The sequence below is a fragment of the Gymnoscopelus microlampas genome (genome assembly GCF_963454915.1).
Source record: "Gymnoscopelus microlampas genome assembly, chromosome: 9".
NCBI lineage: Eukaryota > Metazoa > Chordata > Actinopteri > Myctophiformes > Myctophidae > Gymnoscopelus > Gymnoscopelus microlampas.
This window is the reverse complement of record NC_139946.1, coordinates 50,912,330-50,936,638: the sequence shown is the minus strand read 5'-3', so window position 1 is coordinate 50,936,638 and position 24,309 is coordinate 50,912,330. Positions and strand designations below refer to the sequence as shown.

The 24,309-nt window shown below is 41.5% G+C and overlaps 2 protein-coding genes across 3 annotated transcripts in view; one reads left to right on the top strand and one right to left on the bottom strand.

The window, feature by feature from the left end:
- The window catches only part of LOC311051243 (NACHT, LRR and PYD domains-containing protein 3-like), a 380,092-nt gene that overhangs the window by 97,031 nt on the left and 258,752 nt on the right, over window positions 1-24,309 (bottom strand). The gene's annotated exons all lie outside the window — the stretch shown is intronic.
- On the top strand, window positions 151-13,013 carry LOC311051246 (myelin-oligodendrocyte glycoprotein-like). 2 transcript variants are annotated; one of them, XM_084065729.1, is made up of 7 exons: window positions 151-343; window positions 4,026-4,127; window positions 6,566-6,910; window positions 7,285-7,322; window positions 8,401-8,440; window positions 10,425-10,578; window positions 10,785-13,013. In XM_084065729.1, exons 2-7 carry the CDS (start codon window positions 4,028-4,030, stop codon window positions 10,891-10,893), a joined length of 786 nt encoding a protein of 261 aa, XP_083921855.1. In that variant the 5' UTR covers window positions 151-343; window positions 4,026-4,027; the 3' UTR covers window positions 10,894-13,013. The 2 variants fall into 2 exon arrangements, with proteins under 2 accessions (XP_083921855.1, XP_083921856.1); XM_084065730.1 differs by lacking the exon at window positions 10,425-10,578.

Genomic DNA, 24,309 nt, shown 5'->3' with positions numbered 1-24,309 from the left:
GGCCTATCCTCTTGCAACCAGCAGATGGCACAAGAGGACACTGAATCAGACGCAGGTGAGGGCGGGACAACTAGATTCTGACAAGTCCTGGAAACGACGCGCTGTGGTTGGCCAGTGCCCGTTCCCCCCGGGAATATGGTGGCCACCATACCAAGCATGTCGCTCCAATGAAGTGCAGAGCCCAATGAGGTATCTAGGAACGCCGTTTTGGGATCCCGCTGTCTAGCTCCGCTGTCTCCGCGCCTGGTTCTTTTTTCGATCAGCTTGTAGAATACAATGGCAGCAGGACGGCAGCAGCTGGATTACAAATGAATCATCACCATATGCATATTATTCAAATCCAGTAAGTGACGTTTCCTCTTTATTATCCTTTTCATTTAGCTATCAGGCTTCTCTCTCTCTCTCTCTCTGTCTCTCTGTCTCTCTGTGTCTCTCTCTCTCTCTCTCTCTCTCTCTCTCTCTCTCTCTCTCTCTCTCTCTCTCTCTCTCTCTCTCTCATTAATGTGAAAAATAAGAAATGTACTTTACTTTTACTTGTACTCAGTGATGCTATGCTCATTTGAGAAGTGGTTGCTCTATTTTAATGACGTGACGCGCACGTCGCTTAACACCTACAGTACAGGTCACACAATGGACAATTGATATGCATATAGGCTAATTCCTATGTTAATGTACCTGGCATGAGTCGGGAGCCTTTGTAAACTTTGATGAAGTGTGAATTTAAAGTAGTTTTAAACGTAATTTTTAATCATTTTTCCACCCTCGTTTACTCCCTGTTTACATTTAGTGTAATTCCGGGTTTCACCGGATGCGCCCCCTCACTACCCGTCGCTACCGCCTATTGGGAACTTCCGACAGAATCGGCCACAGACGGCATTAAAACACTTTTTTATTGAAAGATATGGATTATTACATTAAACTACTACCGCGTAGAAGTAGTTAACATTTGGGGCTTTGGGGTAAGCACCTTTATTTTCAATTTGTACACTTCGTTTGGAGTATCTGAGGGGCATAGTGCAGAAAGTCCATGTGTCCATGGGGCGTGAACCCTACAACTCTCGTAGATTGAAAACGTCAGAATCATAAATACGTCTACGAGGGTTGTATACTACAGCTAGGTAGAACACACCACTGCGCGCGCGCGCGCACACACACACACACACACACACACACACACACACACACACACACACACACACACACACACACACACACACACACACACACACACACACACACACACACACACACACACACACACACATACATTCACTCCACATTTATCGCTCACGTTATAGACTGCTCACAATATTGCCTTGTTAAAAAAAATAATCCAGCAAACAGCTGCCCAAACAATGTAGTCCTTTGAAGTAGATAGGACTCTGTAGTTACAACTAGGCCTATGTCCTGTTAATAATAACCATGTGGTGCTTTGGGAGAAGTTGCCTTAATAGAGGGGGCGAGGGACATGCATTAATAATAATAAAATACCTGTCCACAGCTGGACAAAGACAAACTGCAATAATATTATAGCCTAATAATAAAATACCTCTATACCAGAAGAATTGAGTTACTTTTACTTTACTGGAGTATTTCCAATTTTCAATACTTTTACATCTACACTACATATCAGAGAGAGACAAATATTGTACTTTTACTCCACTACAATTATTTGATAACTTTAGTTACTAGTTACTTTGTAGATTTTGGTTTTAAAGAACTACTAGTAAAAGTACTTTTGGTACTTTTAAATACATTTTGATACCATTACATTTCTACTTTTACTCAAGTACATTTTGAATACCTTACTTTTACTTGTTTTTTTTTATAATTTGTAATTATTTAGAGAAAAAAGTTGATAGCTGAAAAGTGGGGATACATTCGGGACCGTCTGACGGCGTCTATGACTGCGATGTCATGTTGCATGCAGGTGAAACATGATGTTAATCATAAAGATAGACAGGACACCTGTACGTTAAACATTACCACTTAAATTGAAAAGCTCTATGAACCGAGGAGACTGTAAAAGTTCTCCACAAACGCTTAATCAACTGCCCCAAAGCTTGATAACTTTAGTTACTAGTTACTTTGTAGATTTTGGTTTTAAAGAACTACTAGTAAAAGTACTTTTGGTACTTTAAATACATTTTGATACCATTACATTTCTACTTTTACTCAAGTACATTTTGAATACCTTACTTTTACTTGTAACAGACGGATCTACTATTTTATGGACCCAACGAACATAAAATGCTGTTCTAACACAGTAGGCGAGATGTCAGCTATATCATATGAGGGGCGGGGACTTCTTTCCTCTACATTAGAAGAGTTAGGACGTCACATTCTAATACAGTCCGAATACCCAATCTCAGCACCGGCCTCAGTGGCGCACCTCGCTAATCACTAGACTCTAAAACCATTACCACTGGGAGTCTGGGTTCGATTCCCGCTTGGGACATTGCTTTTTCAAACAACCGTGGACTCTCTTTTTTTGCCGATAAAGTATAGTTTTGGACCATGACGGAGGCGCGCCGACTCAGCAGACCTTAAGGCCGAGGAGTCGCGCCCGAGCGCCCCCAGGCGCGAGTGCCCGCGACGACCGGCCGATGGTCTGCTAGTTGACCAAGCGCCGTCCGAGTTATGTACCGATAGGCACAGAATCGTAAATGATGTTGTGGGGACTGCGTTTGCCCCAACTGCCACTCACTGCACTAACATAGCTCGCGTCGCCAGGCTCTCTCCCCACCCGCCCCCCCGCCCCCTTGCGCTTAAACTACATGCAAAAAGGCTGTTCGCTGACTACAGCCTTATAGGGCATAGCAGTGGCGGCCATTTTCTGGTTCCATCGTTCCAGACCCCATTCATTTTTCCCATAGAAATTTCCAAAAATATTTATATCAATTCATTTAAGCCTAGAATCAAGCCATCCAGGGTCCTGGTGAATCATGACCATAAAACATTTGATTCTGTGAAAATATAAATAATATGTAATTATATGATATACTATTTAATAAATACCCTTTGTTTTGCGGTTTTCACAGAATAAAACGTTTTATGGTCATGAATCACCAGGATCCTGGTGCGCCACTGAGGCCGGTGTTGAGATTGGGTATTCGGGCTGTATTCGAATGTGACGTCCATACTCTTCTAATGTAGAGGAAAGAAGTCCCCGCCCGCGCGCCCGCCGAATAGGGGAAGCCTCGCCCCTTCCCAACTACATGGAATAAGGCTGTTCGCGTCATAGACATATAAAGGTAGACTCCTCCTCCGCCCAGCAACTAGTCAGTTAGACGTGCTGTGATTGGCCAGTAGTCAACGCGATGTGATTGGTCAGTAGTCAAACAGCCCTGCGGAAGAGCCTTGTATTGAGATACCAGTCGCTTCAATGAACTGCAGAGGCCAATGAGGTATCTAGGTTTCTATATCTATGGTTCGCGTCCCAACCATAGACGCACGGACAGCAGGTCAACTGAGCCACGTTATGAATCGTTAGTCTGAAGTGGGACATCTCTCTCCCTCTGAACACGCAAGGAAGGTGTGTTCTTCAACCGTTTTTTTGTTTTCTTTTTTTCCTGTTTTTGTTTATGTTGAGATTGCAGTGTAATTGGTGTACATGTTGTTTTGTACGAAACATTAAGGACATTTTTAATTAAAGGGGATATTAATGTATGTGCAAGACAAATTATGGACAAAGTGCAACAATAAGGACTTCCACACATGGACTTGAATTGTGATGAGAGAAATGTGGACTGAATGAAAAGCACTAAAATGTATGTTTGTTTCTGTAATGGCGTAATGCCAATCCCCAAATAAAAATGTGAATTACGAATAAAATAATAAATTACACAGTGGTGGGAAGGTAAGTACTTTTATCCAAGTGCTGTACTTAATGAGGTACTTTTTTATCTCCATTTGTCCATACTTTCCATACCCCACTACATTGTACAAAATTGTACTTTTATTTTTTACTCCATTACATGTGTCTTTCGTTCTTTCTTTCTTTCTTTCTTTCTTATTGTTTTCAGATATGAAGGTGGGGTACCCACATGTGATCTATGATCTGAGACATTTCTTGACTCTGAGACTTCTTCTGGTTTCAGTTCTGTATCAGCTCTACTACACTGGAGGTACATTACACTGCAATTAACCTATGTTTATGATATTGAAAACTGGTGTAGACCTTAAAAGCAGGGGTGAAAGTGGGCCGGCTCTGTCCGGAACGGCGTTCCGGTAAAAGATTCGGTCCCGGAACGCCGTTCCGTTAAGAAAAAGTCAAAGGCAGCTGTGAAAATCCCATATTAAATAACCTGCCACAGACCCATGGCCACGTTCAAGAATAAAACATAATCTACTAACGTCAGATTAACATACAGGGCGTCACAACCATTCATTAATTTGTGCGTACGACGGGACACTCTCACAGATCCGTGATTTCCCCTGACTTCTTTTTTTTTTCTCCCCCCGTTCCGCATAAACAGCTGCTTTCGCGTGAAGTTAAGTAGTTTCAACTAGGCTACCTGGGTACTTCTACTTCCAGTAGTATGATTTCACAATAAAACGTGTGTTGAATTGTAACATTACAAGGATAGAGTTTTAAAAAACCTCTTATTCTGAAATGCACATCGTTTTGAAAGGAAACCAGATTTATTTTCTGGAGGCCACTTGACAGCTTTCTGCTCACGGAACACAGCTCCACTTGACTAACGTGCATCGTCAAAATGTAAACACGGACGTGGGTCATGGGACATTATGGAATATAAAGACTTTGTGGCAAAAGTTCGACATATTTTATTTACAACCATGATCTCTGAAACCAAGACAATGTGGGGCTATGGAACAAAAGTGTGTTTTCTTTCATCTTTTCAGAAGGTGAGTAATTCATCTTATCTAATGCTGATAGTGGTGGAAAGTAACTAAGTACATGTACTCAAATACTGTACTTCAGTATAATTTTAAGGTAATTTTACTTGACTGGAGTATTTCCAATTTGCAATATTTTTATTTCTATTCCAATACATCTCATATAGGCAAATATTATACTTTTACTCCACCTCAATTATTTGAAAACTTTAGTTTAATACTACTAGTTACTTTGTGGATTTTAATTATTATGACAAAACATACATAAACCGCTTCAGCCCCATTTAAACTTTGGCTTTTTGAAAATGTACTTATTGTACAGTATGGTCAAGTTGGACAATATAGCTCTGTTTTCATCATGTGTATCAGGGGTGCAGCCATGGGTGGGCCCAGGGACGGGATTTATTTATGAGAACGAAAATTAAATAAAGTAACCCTAACCTAACCCTAACCCTAAACCTAAAACCGAAATAAAGTAATGGAAAAAAAGAAATGTCAACCACTTTCACCACTGCTTAAAAGTGGACACGGTGGGGGTAAATTGATGACATGATGGAGCTCCATGTATATGCATAAAAGGGACACAGACAGAAAGACATACATATATAACTAGAATTGCAGACAAGAGGAATGAAACACTGGAGCATATTTGACAATGAAATGCCCAACACCTGCGCCTAAGTGGGCAAAGCCTTTGACAAAATCTGCTACTCTCCCACATGTGGGTAACATTACATATATTTGTCTAATAGTGCCCCTGTGTGTTCTGTTAAAATGATGTATCTAGTCTCCCTCAATGGACTTCATTAGACAATAGACATTGGTGGAAATTATTAAACATGAATAATTGTTGTTGACCAATTTCCTTTTTTTCCCCTCTTTTTTCTTTTTGAGAATTCAGGCAGGTCATCCAGTAACTGTTAGATCTATAGCTTTTACAGACACCTACACACACACAGGCAGGACTGATTTGTGATACCCCTGACAGGCTGACACCATGTTTAAAGCATGCTAGTGTAATTAAAGGGATATTTCACTTTCAAAAAAACATTTGCTCATTTTATCGTCTACTCAGGCCTTTGTGAGCCCCCAAGACAGTTTTTAAGATGCTTTATTCAATATTTAGATTTTTGGTATTCATTTTAACAGACACGCCCCCTTCCTATGCAAACCCATTGTAACTTCAAACTCCATTTTAACCATGTTAGATTCATCGAAAACACCCGTGCTTGGTTCTGGTGACTCACCCTGCCCTCCTAATGCGTGAGGGGGCCGTGTTTTTCAGATACATTTTTTCATTTATTTTATATATATGTTTTATTGTATTTTTTTCATTTTCCAAAAAATATATAAAAAATAAATGAAAAAAGTAATAGAAAAGACACGGCCCCCTCGCGTATTAGGGGGGCGGTATGAGTCGCCAGAACCAAGGACGGGTGTTTTTGATGAATCTATCATGGTTAAAATGGAGTTTGAAGTTATAATGGGTTTGTATAGGAAGGGGGCGTGTCTGATCAAATGAATATCAAATATCTAAATACTGAATCAAGCAACTTAAAAACTGTCTGGGGGGCTCACAAAAGCCTGAGTAGATGATAAAATGACCAAAAGTTTTTTGGAAGTGAAATATCCCTTTAAGTATAATGAAGCTAGACAGTAAATGATTTTAGTTTGTGATCAAAAAAGTCTTATCTTGTCTTATCAGGGGATTGTCTGCTAGTGTATACATCTGTTGGAGAGAATGCTGTTCTACCATGTGAGATTGATCCCCACATTCATCCCACCATTGACCCTACTGACGCGTCTGTAATCTGGTCCAGATCAGATCTACCAGATCATCAATATGTGTATTGTTGGAGGGATGGCAGAGTAGATGAGGGAGTTCAGATTTCTTCCTACAAGGGAAGAACGTCCCTCTTCATCGATGAATTGAAGAAAGGCAACGTGTCTCTCGAACTCTGCAGAGTGAAATTATCTGATGACGGAAACTACACATGCTATCTTCCTGAAATCCTGAAGGAGTTCACTGTTCAACTCATTGTTGGTAGTGGTAAGGCAAAACGTTTTTGTATTGAGATTGTATGGAGAAAAAATAACATGTTCATCTATGATGTCAGTGCTATGTCATTCGTCTCCATATTTGGACAAGGTTTCAGCTCGATTCGACCGCCATTGACTTCAGTAGGCAGTAAATACTACTGCCTACTGGGGCCCTAATTGAGACAACACCTACGTACCTATGTATACGTTGTGCATGATTAAACATTACGTCAAGAAGAAATGCTTGTGCATTTGTAAAACATATCCAGCATTTAAAATTAGGTATATACAATAACAGTATCATGTGCATGGTTAAAGTGGCATTGTTAAAGAAATGGAAAAATACACAAGCTTATGAGATTCTGTTTTTGCATCTTCCCACAGGAAATGACATGGGAAGAGGACATGAATCAACTACTAATGTACGTTAAGTTCACGTTCATTAGTGTTACGATGCTCGCTGTATAGCAGGTCTGTTTGTTAATTATGATTGGCTATATGGATTTATAGGATTAATTGACACAAAAAAATATTGATTAGAGTTTTATTTGTTATTTTATTTTACACTTGCGGTGGAAAGGAGAAAGGAACTCCTTTGTGATGTCCTGTAGCTTTATCGGAAGCTTGCACAAGATATTTTCCCCCACTCGTTTAGCCCTGGTGTAAACCTTCTGTGATGTGACATTAAACTTGAAGTTGAAATAATGTCATGTCCTCACTCCTGTAGCCTCGATCTCCAGGCTTTTATTTTTTATTTTTGCTAAAAAATAAGAGCCTGGACCAGCCTGTTGACGTTCATGGAATAGGAAGTGTTTCATTTCCCCAACCAACCAGAGTGCAGTGGGCGTCGCTCCAAATGTTGTGACGTCAGGGCTCTCAATGCTACACATTGGGGAGGAGGAGGGGCATGGGGCGGGGAGGGGGTTGACGGACAGATCGGTGAACTAATGGGATCTCACAGATTTTTTCTTCAGAGATTTTGTTCTTATATAGAGGCAATATTCTGTATTAGCTCGAAAACATATTGTAGTAGCATGTGGAATGTGAAAAAAATAATTCCACCCACTTCTTTACACCTGTAAACCTGTGATGTAACAACAAAGTTGATTCTGATTCTGGCGGTAGCTAGACCGTGAATAAGGAGATCAGAGATCCTCTTTGGTAGCCAACTGGCCCAGGTTTATCCCCTGCCAGGAACCTTGGCATGAATTTGAACACCAAATGTGAGCGCGGCCTAATCCCCAACAACATTCTGACCTCAGTGGCCTTGTGGTTAAATAGAAGTCATCACGGACAGGCATTGATATGGAGTTGGTCATCCCTTTGCTTCTATAACATCCTCCACTATTATTTTAGGGCTTTTCACTAGTTGGAACTTTGCTGTGGCATTCAGCCACAAGAGCATTAGGGCTGTGAGCTAGTTGATGGTCTTACATTGTTGTGCCGTCTATTTGTCTCTCTCCTGAAATGTTTGTCTCTATCCTGATTGAATTGCCACAGGCACCCAATAACCGGCAAGCCAGTCATGATGTTGACACAAGTGAGTGCATAGATTAAAAAGATTCTACAATGTTTTCTTCATTCTATTAGCTTTTATAGTAACTCACTGTATAACGTGCACAAGTGTTACTACTTTGACTACTGCTATTACTACCACCAATAATACTAATGATACTCTTACTACTGCTTACGCTATTACTACTATTATTACCACTTCTACTAACATTGTGTGTGTGTGTGTGTGTGTGTGTGTGTGTGTGTGTGTTGGGGGTGGGGGGGGGGGGGTGTAAATATAGTTGCTGCTTCGTTGCCCTCTGATCTTTCCCTCCTTTGCTGCCCAAAAACAGAGGAATTCAAGTAAGAGATCAATCTGTAATGTTTCTCTCGTCTTCGCCTGTTTATGCCTGATCTGCATATGGAGCATGTGCGCTTCCACTGATCACTTCTTTGTACTGTGGGTGCTTATCTAATAGTCAACACCAGTGGTGGACAGTAACAAAGTACATTTACTTAAGTACTGTATACTTAAGATTGGAGTATCTGTGCTTTACTTGAGTAATGAATATTAGTATTTTTTTATACTACCTTCATTCCACTGCATTTCAAAGACAAACACAAAAAAAAACGCTTTAATCCATTACATTTCTAGGAATGAAAAAGTACATTTTGAATTAACCACTTAAGCTCTGTTTCAAATACAGTGATAATAGACGATCTACAAGCTCACTGTGAGCTAGTAGATTGTATATTTTCACTATTATTGATATTTGTTTTTAACATTTCAAGTTCAAATTTGAGTATCTAGTATATATTTTGACTCAAGTTACTTTGTCCACCAATGGTCAACACTAAACTTAAAAACGTGTGTGTGATTGTAACGGTGTGTACTTGTTGCGACCGTAGGTCGCATTTACTATAGAAACCTGCTCCAGGTGTCCGTCCGTCACGTCACTCCGTCACACACGTCCCGTCACACTTTTGCCCTGCTCATATCTCCGCACCCGTTGCCCCGATCCATGCCAGATTTTGCACACACACTCCTTACCTGCCAAACTACACCCTCCAAGGACCCCCGGAGCTCCAGGGACCCCCAGCTGCCTCGGGGACCCCCAAGTGTAAAAAATGAGCACATGTGGACTAATTACCAAATGACCACCCCAACGGGGCTGCTCACGGGGCATTCCCGGGGACCACCCACTCCTGGTGCTCCAGAACGGATGCAAAAGTGGTGGCGCCCCCAGTGGAGGACCCCCTGCCACTGCAGCTCACATAAAATGCTGTAACTCGGGCTAGGAGCGTCCGGGAGAGCCGCGGCCGGTACCTATTCGTCCGCCAAGGCAACGCGGACACCCCACCCCTAATTTCTCACATGGCCCTCTTCTAGCGCCACCTTCAGGCCGCTTTTCACAACACATTTTTGCCCACTACTCCTACAGTTTTGCCCCTAAAAACACGCAAATTGCTACACACTACACAGTATGTCTACACTCATGTCATCAACATGCCTGCCACCACATTTCTTAGACCACCAAACAAAACTATACATTGCCCACACAACTAGGAACCAATCGCCGTTACAGCCCTCTTCTGTATACATGTGACCTACGGTCGCTTATCTCCCGATTAGGGAGTCTTACTGGTGTATCATATTGAGTGGTAAAAATCACTGATCTATAAAAGCTATTTTATAGATTATTGACCACTATTATAGAGTACAGAAGTCCTGACTTCACTCGTTCATCCCCTGGGTCGTAAAGTCATTTCTCGATGGAGAATAACATTGGGTCCATAAGAGTAAAATCGCCGGAATCATTTTTTTATTTTTGGAACACAGTTTTTATTTGATGCGATATTAAAGACGTCTATGGGAATTCAGAACGGGGGTGGAAAACCCCGACCCAGGTGGGATGTGTAAATTACGCTCTATTACGTGTTCTTTAATAGATCATGTACGAGGAACCTCTGTTCACTTCTCTCTTCCCTCCACTTCATCTTTCATTCTATCTCTCTTGAGCTTTTTACAGCTGGACAGTTTCCCTTGTGGGGTTATGTTACCATCATCATCATCATCATCATCATCATCATCATCATCATCATTATCATCATCATTTATAAAAAGAGACAAAGCCTTCGGAAGTTTGTTAACAGTTTCTGCCAACAAACATCTGATAATGTCAGGTACGGAATGTTTGAGTTCATTTCAACTTATGCACTTCTTTTGTCACATCAACCAATCAATCAGCACATTATATAGTAAAAGGATTGTATTCTGCTACAGTTCAATACAATCTCTCTCTGTTTTCTTGTTCTCTGTCTGTCTGCTTCTATCCCCCCCCCCCCCGTCCCCATCTGTCTACCTTTTGTCCTGGTCTATGATTCCCCAGTCTTGGAGGATCCAGTCCTAAGAATGGAGGCTCTGACGTCAAACTTCTGAAGTCTGTTGGTGAAACATCTTCTCCATCTACTCCACACACAGTGGTGTCTATAGTGTAGTCTCACCTTCCAGCTGCATTTCCTTCTCTGTCTCAATCTGCTCCAATGCTATCAGAGTGCTGGTTCGCATCAGTTCTTCTGTAGCCGTAAATCTGTTGTTGTAGTAGTAGTACAGTATAGTTATGCATAAAACGCATAAAACACATAGACCTTATGGTGTGTTATTCAATCTCCTCTGTAACTGCCTGACTCACCTATAGTCTATAATATAGACTAATATATAGATATAGATATATATAGATATAGATATATAGATAATATAATATAGACTCGCCGTGGAAAAACAAACAGAAAACACATGTGTAACAAACGTGTATATAAGGATAAATATACCAAGGATTAGTCCGTGACGTCACTGCTAAAATACCAAGGATGCATCCGTGACGTCACGATCATATTGATTATAACAGACGCGAGAGACGACGTTACATTTTGAGGTTTCAAAGACCAACGCACACACTTCTTTGGTTGTGTATTGTTGTTCTGTTATCCTACTATCCTACTATAATTCTAGTAACCTCTGTGCGTTTGTAGTGGTGAAGACACCCGGTTCTCCTCACTGGCTGGACCAATTGCTCTGATTTTGCACACAGCCATTGACCATTACCATCTGAACTTAACTGTGAAGCCCGTTTTTCAATTTCATCAAATCTCAGCTTCTTATTAGCGTTTTTGTGTCAAACACTGTCGCCATGGTTACGGGGCTGCCCAGCTATGGGACGAACTGCCTCCCGGGTTGCCAGATCATGTGCGCATATCCCCCCACGGATGCGCTGCGCCGACCGGGTATGGTCTAGTTATTATAACTCAAGACAACGTCAGGAACACAGTCAAACTTTATTATTCACTCTGCACTCTGACAAGTGACTCTTCTGTGAATGACATTCTCTATCTCCCAAAGCCCCATAGTCAACAGCGCCCCCCCATGAGGCACATATTTACCATTACTGTTGAATTAAGTGTACTCGAGTATGGAAGAATTTTGGCCAATGTGAATGCTGGCTAGCTGGGAGAGGCCAATCGTACTCGGGAACGGTTCGAATCAATCGGACCCAGTCTGAATCCGCCCTAAGTAACCTTGGATGAGGGCTCCTGTTAGAGTCCTCAAAGTATTCTTACCGACCAGAGAGGAGATCCTATACAAAAAACGTGTTCTTTGGTTGACTTTTTTGATTACTTTGTTTCCATTTTATCACTGGAAAGATATGCCTCTAAAATTGAACCTAGGTAGGTAATTTCCTCTTTTCTTGTGACAACAGATACAATACACAAACCAAAATAGTCAAAATAGCATTTAATTCACGTATGTCCTGTAATCACGTGTCCTGTAATCCTCACAACAGCATTGCTCCGAAAAGTGTTTTACTTAACACGTAGACAGTGTTGGTACAGTGTTTCGGCTAAGCATTATGGCCTTTATTAGGTGAGGGCTCACCCGATAAAGTACCAAAAGTAAAACATGAAACATTCCCCACACTGTACTGAACCTGTTTTTATTTATTTGACAAAATTGATATAGTATTTTTTAAGAAAACTTTGCATTATGTTTGCGGGCATTGGTTGTAAGTTAGATGACGTTAACCACTTAAACCCAAGCATTCCTATTCTTGGTGGAAAATAGCCAATCTATACAAGCTCACAATGTGTCACAATGTGTCACAATGTGTCACAACGTGTGCGTTATGACACGTTGTGAGCTTGAAGATCGGCCATTTTTGGCTAAGAAATCTGTTGTAGAAGGGAAAAAAGAGCTGACCTAAAACAGAGCCAACTCTCTAGTACAGTTTACTAAGTATAGAGGGTTTAAGGGATTAAACGGTCAAATAAGTATTTTAGATCCATTTGAGTCATATTTCATATATTTTAAAACAATTAGTTGGCTAACATTTAATTAGGCTTTAATATTGGTGTCCTGGAGAAAAGGGAACATTAGACATACGAACGGTACTGTAGACATCAGGTACTGTAAACATCAGGTACTGTAGACATCATGTACTGTAGACATTATGTACTGTAGGGCGACAGTGACCCAGAGGTAGAGCAGAAGGTCACCGCTGGTTCGATCCTCTGCATGTCCAAGCTTCATGTCGCCCCTATGCAACACACTGAACCTCCAACTCCATTACTTGTGCTGGAAAGGAAATTGGTGACATGTTATGTGTGTAAGCAATGTAGAAATAAAGGAAAGCAAGAAAGATATGCTGTCTTATAGACCAATTATTTGTTTACCAACATCGACACTGGATCCACAGGTGATTGTTTCATGCAATCAATTCTCAACCTGTTTTGGGGTGAGCTGGTTTCGGCGCACCCCAATCCCCTCTTGTGTGTTGGCTAGTGCTGCGTGCCCTAGCGAGACCTGACAGAATGAATTTCATTTGCAACCAGTGTGATGTCGTCTGTTAAGGGGTCTATATGCACTTTGTCTTAATGCACTTAAAACACATTGGATTGTCTTGATCAAATATGCTATACTTCAATCAGAAACACTCTCGTCTCAGTAGATAAATAACCATTTATTGCCACAAATGGAATACAGTTAAGCTTGGAGTTAAAGCTCCGCTCTTGGGAGAATATTCACTGAATTTTGTCGAAGCAGCCTGCTAAGCATATATTCAGAGAATGCTTAAGCAAATCCCCATAGGGATACAATGTCAACAATAGCAGTACATTGACATATTAGTTAGAATTAGCAGATATACATGATACACAAGTATTTGAGCCTATATGCAAGACTCTAAACAAGCAGATATACATGATAACCACAAGTATTTGAGCCTAAGCCAGGCTCTAATCAAAAGGTGGAGGCTGGGGTGGAGGAGGAGCTAGCAAAATGCATTGGTTCAGCAACCAAGAAAGACCTAGAGAATAGAAGCTGTATTTAAAGGATCCTCTTTGCTCATGCGTGAGCTGTGATTGGATAATGAGTGTGTGACGTTACTGACGTAATGACCACTGAGCTGTGAATGGGAAATAGAATGCTGATATTCACATCAGCTGACTGACCGCTGGTTACAGCTTTGGCGTGCACGACTTCCGTGTCCTGCATCAACTAACGCTATGCTTCATAAATCTTTCCTTGTCTATTTTAAGATTTGTTTATTTATTTGTTTGCTTTCTTCCTTTGTTTTGTTTTGTTTTGAAGGAATTCTATGTCCTCTGTTGTTGTGTTTCTCTACTGTAGAATGGCTATCACACGTCATTGGTTTACCTGCACTGGATGTGTTTTTGCAAGTCTTCTTTCTTTTGTTTTGACTAGGTGAAGACATTGTATGCAGTGCCGGCTGCAGACAGTAATAAGCAGGGGGGCATTAATTATTCTAGGGGGGGCACCTGTCTGTCCCTCACGCACGCACGCCCGCGCGGTTATTGGATGGATATTTTACTTTTTTGGGGTGTTTTGTAACTCTATTTCGGTTAATTCGGTTCATTTACCTTGCCCCTATATGCACCAACAACAAATACAATTACAAAGTCTGGCCAATCAGAAAATTAAAAAATCTGGCTAATCTGAACTGGGGGGGCACAAAGTCTAATCTGGGGGGGCATTGCCCCCCAATGCCCCCCCATAGGGCCGACACTGATTGTATGCTCAAAGTCTCATTCCATTGCAAACTTCCTAAATGCAAAGCAGCCGTATTGGAAAGAAATTGGGCCTATTCCTTACTTCCTTCACAGGTGTTACGAATGATACTAATGAAGCTCTGTTCCATTCTAGTCAGAGTCAGGGTGCTGATATTGTGCTGATATTGTGGAAATAGATTAGTACAGATTAAGTACAATAACCTTTCCAATCAATGCCCCTTACTTGAATTGTGCAGAAAAGTGTGCTCATTGGTCTCTACACAATAATGGCTCAAAGGTTGAAAATATATTGTGGTAAAGACAGACTTTCCCACTTTACCTTTATATCCTCACATGTTCCATTATTTTCATTATTTTCTGTTTAACATATGCATTTATCATACTACTCATTTCATATTCATTTACATAACCACTTAACATAACCACTTTATTCATAAGGTATATTATGATTGAAAAGAGGTGTGTTGTTGAACATGATTAATACTTACCTTTTGATTGATTTGAATGATTTCTGTAAAGTTTGGAAAATGTTTTCTTTGTTTGAGTTCACTAGCATTTTAGGTGAATGTGTTGAGGTTACCTGTCTTTTAAGACATGGTTGAGGACACTAGGTAGAGGCCATGCAGGTAGATGATATGAGTCAGTCTGGTCTCAGGCCTGAGTCAGTAAAGTCAGGGGCACCATGCTGCTGCTATAGCTCTGCCCTTTCTATCAGTCTGACAGTCAGTTTAGTCTCTGGACTGTTGCTTGTTTGAAGCATGTAAGTTTATTGTTTTGTGTCTTTTTGAATTGTATTTTTTTTTTAAACAATTTTTTGAACATCATTTTTGTGCGCCTTAAAGAAAATTAATCCGGATTATTGCAACATTTGGTTTGTCATTACCTAGCCCTCATCAGAAAGAACTCTTTTACATATATTTGTTTTAACAATTTGCGTGTGATAATATAGGGGTCCACGTATTCAATGCATGATTTGATAACTACCACTAAGCTACTAGTCTGCAATGGTTATGCCAAATTGTGAAGAAGAAATGTACAGCAAGTTAAAAAAAAATAATCACACCTAGCTTTGCCCACCCATATGATAACCATGGCTCAATTTTAAGGCCCTGGCTCATGATCCCTATATCCACAAACATACACACAATTTAATGTAGTTCATAACAATAGTTTTTACATTATTACACTATGTTGTAAACCACTACATCATATAAAACCTGTTTATAATCTTGTTACATCTTTATCTAAGACCCCATGGGTCCATATAAAAGAAAACGGCACAATAAAAAAGCCAGCAGGAGGCCTATAAATACAATATGTATTTTAAAAACAGATCACTCTAGATACCCACTCAAACGTCTGACAGGCATACCAAAAGACTAGTATTCTTACTAAGTATTTTGGAACACCTCTTATAAATCAATTTCATTAATAACTTAGCATGATTAACTCTATCAACTGCTCTAGAAGCAGCAATTAAGCATGAAAATACAGTAGAATTCTGGTTTCTGTAATTGGCAACTATCTCCTTTAAGGCATGAATACATAAATCAGTGCTATGTTTTCTTTTAAATCTCCAGGCTAGTTGGGAGGATTCTTTCCAAAATGTTGGACATAATACTTGCAAGGGCAATCTAGAATCCATGCGTCATTAGTTCATGCACTAGATGCGTTCTTGCAAGTATGTATTTTCTTTTACTGTTTTCACTGTCTTGACTAGGCGATGACATATGTTCAAAGTCCCATTCCTTTGCAAACGTCCATAGTGTGTCATCACCACCTGATTCGGATGCATATAGAAAGTAAATTGGGCCTCTTCCTTACTTCCTTCTCAGGTGTTACGAATTATACTAACTAGATGTCAGGGCCGCGCCCTCACATCTAGGGCATGGCTCTGGGCATGGCTCTGTAAGAGATATTTATGAACCAGGACAGCGACCTTTGCTGGCCTAGTCACTCTGCACACACGTCATCCTCTGGCCTCTCCTCTCGGCTCCTCTCCTCTCCTCTCCTCCCTCCCCGCTTTGCTTTGCGGCCCTAATAGCCCTCATGTGATAGAGAGGTCAGACTTCCTGTATCTGGTTGCTACGGCAACCTGCCAGATCAGGCTGAGGATCTGATAGGCAAATCAGAGAATCAATCAAGCCGAGAGTCTTATCACTGATCGAGGTGAGGTAAGATGCCTAAAACATAGCCATAGCTCTGATCAACAGTCTGTGGCGGGTCTTGGAGGCATGTGGAGTGATCCTATGCTTGCGAATCCCGGACGAACTTTCGGAGCTTTTGTCAATTATATAGTATATATATATAGTAGTAAGATAGTAAGATGAGGCTCTGTTCCAGTTAAATGGGTGTCTGGTCAGAGTCAGAGTGCTGATATTGTGCATGTTGGCTTGCTGGAAACACTCTGCTATCAGTGGGTCTCAAAGTGTGGTCCAACCGTTCAGGTACTCTTATGGTTCCTTGAGGGGGTTCCAATGGTCCCTTAAGGGTCTGTAACTCTGAGAATGTACAAATGGAACCAAATGGATCCGTAGGGGTCCATTTGGTTCCATTTGTACACTCTCAGAGTTATGGGGGTCCTTGAAATTAAAACATGTGAGAACCACTGTGCTACACTAAATGGAACAGAGCTGTGAAGGAAGTAAGGAAGAGGCCCAATTTCTTTCCAACATGGCTGCTTAAAAGTGTTAAAGGAATAGTTCACCCCAAAAATATCTTATTTTCTATCAATTACACAACCCATGAAGCCTTGAATTTGTGGATTTTTTTTAGGTTGTGTCGCATTCCTAAGCCAATAATTTGATGACCATCGGAAAGATGCTAATTTGTCCGGTAGGAGACTCAAAGTTGACACTTTGAGTCTCCTACCGCAGCTGCCGCCGGTCATCAAATTATTGGCTTAGGAATGCCACAAAAAAAAAAAAATCCATTTCTCCATGGGGTGTGTAATCGATAGAAAAAAAGTCACTTTGGGGGTGAACTATCCCTTTAAGGTTGTAGTTCTGTACTGAGAGCATCGGCTCCGGCTGGAGACGTGGATGCACAGAAAAGAGGTTTCCCCTATTTCCCCCAGGCAATCAGGTTATGAAATACTGATTAACGCTATAGGCCTCACACACACACACACACACACGCACGCACGCACGCACGCACGCACACACGCACACAAAGGCTCCAAGCCTCTTCTCAGCATTGTATGACTCACTGTGTGAAAGTGAAAGAGCAATTCCATTGAACTTGCATCATCATGTTTATAGTGTGCAGTCAGATCGAAAGTTATGACCAGGGCAGGGAATTACCGGTATCTTTTCAAGCAGATTGATACTTATGAGCAGTTTGCTTATTATAAGTGACTTTGGGCTTGTTTTTCTGCAAAGTCCATCATCCATCCACCTAATTTCAAAGATTAATCCCAGTGTCCAACCAGGGCAGTGTGTAGAATAGATCACATGGTCGCTCGCCCCCAAACCCCTGCTTGTTTCACCTTCCAACCAGACAATCCAATCGCACATTAATTAACTCTACTGGAGAGTTAGTCATTTCCTTATCTTTGCCAGGCCGGAACAGCCGGGAGGTGAAGATTATGTTTTTGTTTAGATGTGAGGTGTCAGGTTTCAAAGTATTTTCAAAGTATTCTAGTGTACAGTATGTGATTGTGAGAGGGTGTCAGATTTAGCCTTTTAAAAGTATTATGCAAGTATTAAAGTATTCTAGTGTATGACCTATTAACATGTTAACATAACATCTCTACACACCCTTTCATCATTCATCTAAACACTGACAGTGCAATTGAGTGGCACGCTTGCAACACTCAACACATTGCCACTTACTGTGTAGATGTAAAATGTATCGATATATATTGTTTTGACAAGCTGTCAAAGACTCACACCAAGTCTCTCTTTCTCCTCCCAGGCTGTCAACACTCCTGCCAGGGGTGTTGTCAGCAGTCGCCCCGGGCAGGAGGGCAGACAATGAGGAGCACAAAAGAAAAGCTCAATGCATGACTGTGTAAACTCACTATGACTGACTGACGGTCAGAGAGAGAGAGGACATTATGTTTAAAGCCAGCTCTCCACCGCACCGATTTTGGTGTGTAAGATTCCAATAGTATAAACATTTTAATTGTCTTTAATATACTCTATATATATATATATCTATATATATATATATATATTATTTTTTTTAAATGAGATTTGGCCTTATAGATCGAAATGTGCTCAGTTTTGGCTATTTTCTGGGTGTTAATTTCAATTTATTTTTTATTTATGTATTTATTTTTGATTATTTGAATAACCATTTTCAAAAATGTTGTGTACACGTCAGCAGTGGTGGAAAAAGTACTCAAATGTTTTACTTAAGTAAAAGTATCAATGCATTAGATGTACTCTGAGTCTGTTACAAGTAAAAGTCCGGAATTCAACATTTACTTGACTAAAAGTACTAAAGTATTGGTATCAAAATGTACTTAAAGTACCAAAAGTAAAAGTACTAAAATGTTTGAAAATAGCAGATCTACAAGCTCAAAACGCGTTGCATCGCAACATGGTTTGAGCTTGTAGATCTGCTATTTTCAAATAGCCTATAGGTATAAAATAGGGCTAAAGTGGTTAATGTATGTTTTATTATGATTTATATCTGCAAAGTAACTAGTCTAGTAGTCTCACGTGGCCAGACTGTTGCCTCCCACAATTTACAAATGTTTCTGGCATACAGTCTGGGACTCGGAAGCTCTGATCATGCTTAAGGGGAAAGCGGAAGCCCCTCCCCTACCCACTTCCGTTTTAGCATTGTGCAGTGGCGCAAAGGAGTCCGACTGGAATCAAAACAAAAAGTGTTAAATAATATAAATATGATATATGTATGAATATATATACAAATATATATATATATATATATATATATATATATATATATATATATATATATGTATCATATATGATACATATATGAATATAATGAGAAACAATCCTCGCACAAATAACATAAATCTACCTATGACTATATGCTTCCGCCTCGGTTCTGTTTCCACTGGGACTACAGGTCCGCGGGCACCGCGTCGTGATTGGTCGAATGTTTTTCCGGTCTGAGTAGCTTCCGTTAAGCAGCTTTCGGGAAGTGGAGTTCCAGACTCTATATAGCATTCAGAGATTGTGGAATAGTTGTCTGGTGACGCGAGACTACTAGTCTAGTAACTAAAGATTTCAAATAATTGTTGTGGAGTAAAAGTATAGAAAATTGGAAATACTCCAGTAAAGTAAAAGTACCTCAAAATTATACTTAAGTACAGTACTTGAGTAAATGTACTAGTTACTTTACACCACTGCACGTCAGTGAAGAAAAAACGCTGGGAACATCTATTTACAAGCGACTTTGCAGGGAAACAAGCCCAAAGTCGCTTATAATAAGCAGACCTGGCAACGCTGGCAGGCTAGGCTGAAAGTTATAATGCATTAGCACATCAACAATGGGCACGTCGGCTGACAGACTAAGGCCCCTATTCTGCAGCCCGCTAAACCCCTAAATGTTACCCTAAACCTGTTAAATACGGATAATGGAGCTGCGCTGCCCCAATATGTTATTCTAGCACCTGCTCTACCCGTCCCCCATTATGCCGACTCCGTTATTTGCGCGTGGAGGTGTGCTCGTGGGCGTGTTGTTGCTATATCCCCCATGTTGCCATTCTGCAGACACACATGGATACGGCTTGGGGGGGGGGGGGGGGGGGTTGTGGATTCTAAAACCACCCGCCGGTTTCTAAAACCACCCGCCAAGTGCACACAGACACTGCAATGGCTTTGTGCGTTGGACCATGAGCCGTGTTGCCAGCCTTGGCGAGAAATAAGCAACCGCAGGTCTATGAAAACAAAAAGAAGCAACTGTAAGGCCTAAATCTTGGTTATTCGTTAAGAACAGGAGTCATTCCACCCTATTCCAACAGTCTATATTTAATTAAAAAAACAGCTTGGAGCAAATAGGGCTATATAAATATATACACTGCCCCATAACCATTTTAAGAATGATATTTGGTTATTATACGAAATATTCATATAATTTCGTTTTTTCCATATTGCTGTCATGTCTTAATAAAATCATGCTTTTAGCAAGCAAAATAAGCAGTACAAAACAGTTTGGATTACTTTGTTTGATGGGAAAGAGTTGCGATGGAGAAATCACATCCAATGTTAGCTTCTACTGCCCCGCTGCCTGTGCTCTCATTTGAAGAAATAATCCAACATTTAATTTGAGGTGAAAAAGATATGAAGAAAGCTTTTCAATCGTCTGAAGATCCATTCTATATGTCATGTTGGTTTAAACTTTAAAGGGAGCTACGCAGTGACAGAAAATAGTTGATTGATTTGACCTACTTTTGCGCAACGGTGGTGATTAATTAGCTGCCAGCTGTGTAAGAATAGTATTGATTAATGATTTCCATTTTGGCTGCTGTCTCGTTAAACCCAGCAGCGGGTGAATATTATATTATATTATATATATTGTATTATTATTCCCCATTTTGTTTGACTCGGTTCCACAGATGAATTTTGTGAAAATAGCAGATCTACAAGCTCACCAGGCGTTGGGAGCTCCATTGTGGTCTCGACCCACAGGTTGAGAACCACTGCATTAAAAGCTCCAAGCAAGTTACATGTCTAGTATGTTGTTGACCACGTTTTGGTTTAGTGTTTCACGGCCGATCTACACCAATCCTACCACTCAAACAGAGAGCGTCTCCTTTCAAACCCCAATGGTTCTATTGAGCCCCTCGCCCACAGGAGTAGCCCAATTCTCTCACAACTTGCTACAAAAATCGCTCATGAAAAACTATATAACCTCCTACATTTAATTTTCCACCTTCACATGTGTCTCCTTCTCTAATAATCAAAAACTGCTATATATTTCATCTCGCAATGTACTTCCGGATGGTTCGTTTTGCACCTTTTTATGCCACATCGGTCACGGGAAAGAAATAAGCACTGCCGTGGTCTATGGAAACGAGCCCAAAAGTGCACCCAAATAAGCCCAAAATCGCTTATACAAACAGTCACACCTGGCAACGCAGCCTACGCCAATCATGCGTGAGCGATCTACAAGCTATGGGGCAGAGACGCCACCGTATCTTAGCAACAACTACAGCGCTCACTCTCATTGGTCGTGTCACTCTAAGAGCAGTTTCCAGACAATGGCATCGCAGAGAGCTTGCTGTAGCCATCACAGTCAGTCGCAGCGACGACGGACAGGGCGCTGTGATAGCTGCCATGTTGCTAACACTAACGTGGTTGTCATGCCTGCAGCGGCTGTGCAATCACTTTGTCAACAATGCACGTTCGTGTGGTGAATGTCAATATTGCTGCTCAGTTAGTCCATTGTAGATGGTGTATGTTTGTGTGTGTCTTCTGGAGAACTATGTAGCTCCACAGCAACTACAGTAACTAACGTAATGGCAGGACCGCCCCGTGCAACGCATGTTAGGCTGCATTATGGTCATGTAGTAATTTCTGATAATTTCGCTCCAATTACAGCAGTGCTTAGCAACCCTTCCAGGCCGCCCGCTTTCTACATGATTGCCTCTTTCTTAGATTATTTGACAATGTGGCCAATGTTTTTATAGTATAGTTTGTTGACTACTTTTGTGGCAGAAATGGTCATTTCCTTTACTTTCGTTTTTTTATTGTCTCTGCCAGGCCGAAAGGCATGGCGCAAGACCTGTCCGTCCGTCTGTGATAGCTAATCTCTCACATCGTTGACTTGATCGCAGCGAAACTGTGCACACACACTCCCTGGATGCCAATTCAGAACCTCTGCCCTATTTCTTTCACATGGCCCTGTTACAGTGCCACCAGGAGGCCGCTTTTTGCTAAACACATTTTCTCACAGTACTCCTACATATTTTGCCCAAACATCACGCAAATCGGTACACAGTATCTCCACAGTCATTAAAACAAAAAACCCTTTCAGATTTTTCATATTCCATCCTGATTGGCTAAAATGGCTTCCAAAGTCTGCAGGACTGCTCCGTTTGGACCAAAATGCCTCACATTATGAACACAGCATGCACTTTCCGTGCAACTTTGCACCCACATTCCCACTATGCCGAGGAAGAAATTCCACTTGAGATTTCTCGAATCAGCCTCATGGTGGCGCTATAACAGCCCGATGTGGAGAGTCAGTGAGAGCTGGATAAACGAGGTAAAATGTGTCAAAAGGAGTCTGTACGGCTGTCGATAAATGAACACATGACGTCGGTGGGAGAGGAGATTTTGTGTCTTTTGGACAAACAGCAGCGTGGTGCTCATGTTTGTTGTGTGAAGCAGCTTAATGTCAGAGTGTTTGTGTTGGAGCGCCTCAGTGCGGCTGCAGAGTTCATGTGCAACCTCTTCCAGAGAGAGACAGAGACACTAGAAACTCTGCTGGAGAAAAAAAAAACACTGCTGGGCATTGACTTTCATATGGACATTGATCTACACACTGCAGGTATATCTGCTACACACACAACATCAAACTACACACTACAGGTATGATGCAGCGTTTGCATTCCAGCCTGCATGCCAGCGTAGTTCCCATATGGTTTCAAGGTGGGCTAAACCATATGGACCCCATGTCAGCAATGTCAGCGGCATCCACTTCAGTCCCAACTGCGATGCCCATGCAGGCTATAAGTAGCTTCTACCTGGCCCTTAGGTGGGCCCCAACTAGCCATGTTTATGTGGGACCAAGGCGGGTCCTAACTGGGTTTGCCCATGCAGGCTTTAACTGGGTTCTACCTGGGCCCTAGGTGTACCCTAACCAACCACAGTGCAGTGCCCATCGCTCCAATTGTTGTGACGTCAGGGCTCTCAATACTGCACATTGGTGGAGGAGGAGGGGCCGCAGGGCGACCGCACACATCGCTGAACCAATGGTAGCCCACGGATGTTTCCTCTGGGGATTTACAATCTGCCCCTCTATGCCACATATCATCCGCACTACAGGGTCTTCACTGACCGAGCCACGGCCCCACTGGCCCTCGTGACACTACGCCACTTATATGAGCTGCCAAGTGGCCGCGGGCGCTACGTGGGCGTGGCCGCGGGCTAGACGCGAGCCCCCGCGTAGCGGGGGCGAGCTTCTAGTGTGAACAATTGCTGTCTGCATGTGTTTAGTTTATTGGTGTACATTCTTGTATGACTGCAGTAGATTTTCAGAGCACATGGTGAGAATTTACAGTCAGAAAAAAAAGTGTCGCAACATATTCAGGTAACACAACACAGACGCTTTCTACAAAACCACAAATTCAAAACAGAAAAGCCTACTACTGTGTATTTTCAAGCTAATCATTGACTTATTTTGCATGCTTGTCATTCAGCTACTGAAGTATTAACATCCGATTATCATCACCATTCATAGTAAACTGTGTAGCTATATAATGTAGAGATGTTCACTTTTGCAATCCGTATACACAATTCTTTGTCAGTGTAATGTGTTTGTGAGCTACAACCAGATCTACTGGTATCAGCAACGGTCATCATTCCAACTCTGCCTGGATGCCGTTCAATCCTTAGGATAACGTACGTAATCTTTAGGGAGGGGAATAAAGGGCCTCTTTCCTCCCTCTCCCTCTCTCTCTCAGTCACTCTCACTGGAGTACAGATGAACCGTATGACCCCCACTTTCTGGGCTTCTTCTCTAACTTCACCATGTCTGAGAATTCTGCAAGGCAGGGAGGGGACAGGGTGAAAGCCAGATGTGTGAGCGTGAGTGGTAGAGAAGGGTGGGAGCTGCCTGCGGATGGGAGTTGTCATGGTCATGAGTCATGCATTGTGTTGCTGGACAGCAACATGTCTGGCAGCTGGA